General features: G+C 55.2%; 1 protein-coding gene across 1 annotated transcript; it reads right to left on the minus strand.

Moving 5' to 3' along the window:
• Positions 1 to 1,287: 1,287 nt before the first annotated feature.
• HOXD8 (homeobox D8) lies at positions 1,288 to 2,922 on the minus strand (the record flags this gene model as incomplete). Its single annotated transcript, XM_026075592.1, has 2 exons — positions 1,288 to 1,989; positions 2,601 to 2,922. Coding segments are annotated over 2 exons (618 nt in total), but the record flags the coding sequence as incomplete, so codon positions are not given.
• Positions 2,923 to 2,935: the final 13 nt, after the last annotated feature.

A 2,935-nucleotide genomic window follows, 5' to 3' on the forward strand; every position in this document is an offset into this window, starting at 1 on the left:
GGGCACGGCTGCTTCCCCGGCGGCCAGCTTAACGTCGGGGACGCATTTTCGCTCCGCTTGGCGCGTTCCCTTGAATGAACCATCACTCATGGAGGCATGAGGCGGAGAGGAAAAATTAAGCAGAGATCTTGGTGAGGATTTAGTACCTCATACCTCCGCGGGGTATTCCTAAAAAGGGCTGCTCTCGGCCGTCCTGTCAGATAACGCGATCTGCGGGTCTCTGCCGCGGAACAAGAGAAAAGGGGAGGGAAAGAAGAGGGGGGAGATCAATTAAACCGTTTTCCTGACGGGAGCGGGCCGCTCTTGCCGCGGCGTGCGGGCAGCTGCAGCGGCAGCGCGAGCAGGGCTGGGCCGGCGCCGCGGTCGCGGTCGCGGTCGCGGTCGCGCAGCGGGGCGGAGCGGGGCGCAGGGGGCAGCTCGCACGGCCCCGTGCCCGCGTGAGGCAAGTGGAAACAGCCCGGCCGTGGCGGTGCTACTTGTGTGCGGAGGGAAAATATGCCCCTTTTTGCGGCTTACGCGCGATTTAGGACCTCAAACCCTCACAGCACCTGAGAAATGTCCGTGCCAGGCGGCCAAACCTTTGGATTTCCCTTCTGCTCCGGGGTGTCCGGGGGAGGCCGAGGCCGGCGCCCGGTTTTGGCCGTGCCTTGTGTCGCAGGAGCCGGAGCCCCGCAGCGGCCCCGCAGCAGCGCAGCTCGCTGCTCTCGGCCCCGGGCCGCGTCCGTGCGCCCCGCGCTCCTCCGGCGCTGCGCGGCCTCCGCCCCTCTGCGCGGCGCCCCGCGGCTGCGGAAGGGCAGCGCAGCGAAAGGCCCCGCGGCCCGTGGCCAGGGGGCCCAGCTCGAGGGCCGAGGTGCCTGGCGTGGGGCCGGCGAGCTGCCGAGCCGTGGTTCGAGCCAGGCCTCCGCACCGCGGAAATCCGTGGCAGGCGGCTCCTGCACCCGGCGGGCAAACCCAGGCCCCCGTCCCCAAAATGCCGGTGGCTGCCGCAGGCTGGGCYCCGGGTTACACGAGGTTTCTGATCGAATACGCCATGCCGAAATCGCACGGAAATACCCAGAAGAAGGTTAGGGGAAAGGCGGAGGGAAGAGTTAGTACCGAGAAGCCTCTGAAGGTTATTGGGGGAGCCGATTAAAAAAGGGATATTAAGAAGCTGATAAATTTTATATCTGAATAAATTTGGTTTATTTAAATCAAATATCAATAGCAGAAGGTTAAATATATTTCTAAGATCTTCAAAATTTATAAAATTTATTTAATTTACTCAAGATAAGAACAAAAATTAAAATAGTACAAGTGCACTTGTCTTGATTAATAAAGCATTGTTAAATGTCTCGCTTATTGGTACTTATCATTAGGAAGTTTATGTCGTTGCCCGCAATCACCGTGTTTTAACATTGCAAAAAATATATATATATTTATATCATTAGAAACGTCTTGCTACAAACTCTGTATCAAATTTCCAATAGGAGCAGATGAACTGTTAAATCTAGATAATGTTCCGAACACGGTTAAAAACAAACAAACAAACCAAAAACAACAGAAGCACCCGAAGCAGAGGGACAAGCGGAGGGACACGGGGGTCACTCGTCCCACAGGGCAGGACCTTTTACAGCGAGAGGATCGGGCCGAGATGCCGCGATATGGCGCTCGTTTTTTTTTTGATAGACATTCACAAAGGTTTTTAAGGCAAAATTTAATTCGTCTGGCCTTCAGCTCTTTCTTCTTCCAGATCATGTGCTTCCTTTTTGGCCTCCCCTTCCTTTCCCTCCTGTCTGGAAGCGGGGAATTTGTCCTTGTTGTTCTCTTTTTTCCATTTCATCCTCCTGTTCTGAAACCAGATCTTTACCTGCCTCTCGGTGAGTCCTAGTGCATGGGACACTTCGATCCTTCTCTTCCTGGTCAGATAGGGGTTAAAAAGGAACTCCTTTTCCAGCTCTAAAGTCTGGAATCGGCTGTATGTTTGTCTTCCTCTCCTCCTACCAGGCGCTGCTGTTTAAAACAAAAACACAGGATTTTGGTGGTTGCTGTTGCCGTACAAAACAAGGCGTTCAGCAGTGGAGCCAGAGAGCGAGCGAGGGCTCCGGTCCCTCTAGGAACCCCTCGAGAGAAGCGACACAGAAAACGAGGGGAAAAAAGCGGAGGATACGGAGAAAACCAGAGCCATACACATGTGTGCAGGAAAAAAAAAAAAAAAGCAACAGCAGATGCATTAAGCGCCTCCGCTCTCACCCTGCGTCGGAGTTTACGGGACCGAGTTTACGGGGCCACTTTATTATCTGGCAACTAGCACCCCCCGGCCCTGCAGCGTTTCTGTTCAATCAGGAGGGTGAGGATCATGTCAGCTACGCCTGGGTGCCCGAAAGGCGAGTTTAAGGCTACTCGTGGTGTGGCAGCCGCCTTCTGCAGAGGTTTCTGCTTGCTTACTGTATTATTTTATTATCACGAGCTATCGCGGTTATAGGACACGCGGAGAAAGAGGCAGGGAGAGCGGGAGGCAGAGGGAGAGGGAGAGAGCGGGAGGCAGAGAGAAAGAAGCAGGAGGAGGAAAGAAAGTTTCAAACTCAGACGTGAGATGGAAGCAAATTTTTACTGCATCCAACCTTGTGGTCTCATCCAGGGAAACATTTGAGCAGGAGACGAGCTCTGATTTAAGTGGTCTGGTTCCTCGCCAATATTAGCACTGGACGATTTACAGTCAGGATATTGTACCAGCTCGGCCTCTTGCTGTGTCGTAAAAATCTGCTGTCTCTGTAAGTTATCGTATCCGTAAAATTTAGCGGGCTCCCCGTGACAGGTAACCCCGCTGCAGGGGGCAGGAGGCGGAGGCGCGGCGGGGGGAGGAGGAGGCGGCTGGTAGGCGGCCGTGGGGCTCCCCCCGGCCGGGTGGTAAAAGTCCCCGGCGGCGCCGCCGCCCCCCGCCCCGCCGGGCGCGGGG

The sequence above is a fragment of the Apteryx rowi genome, unplaced genomic scaffold, assembly GCF_003343035.1.
Source record: "Apteryx rowi isolate R43461 unplaced genomic scaffold, aptRow1 scaffold_110, whole genome shotgun sequence".
NCBI lineage: Eukaryota > Metazoa > Chordata > Aves > Apterygiformes > Apterygidae > Apteryx > Apteryx rowi.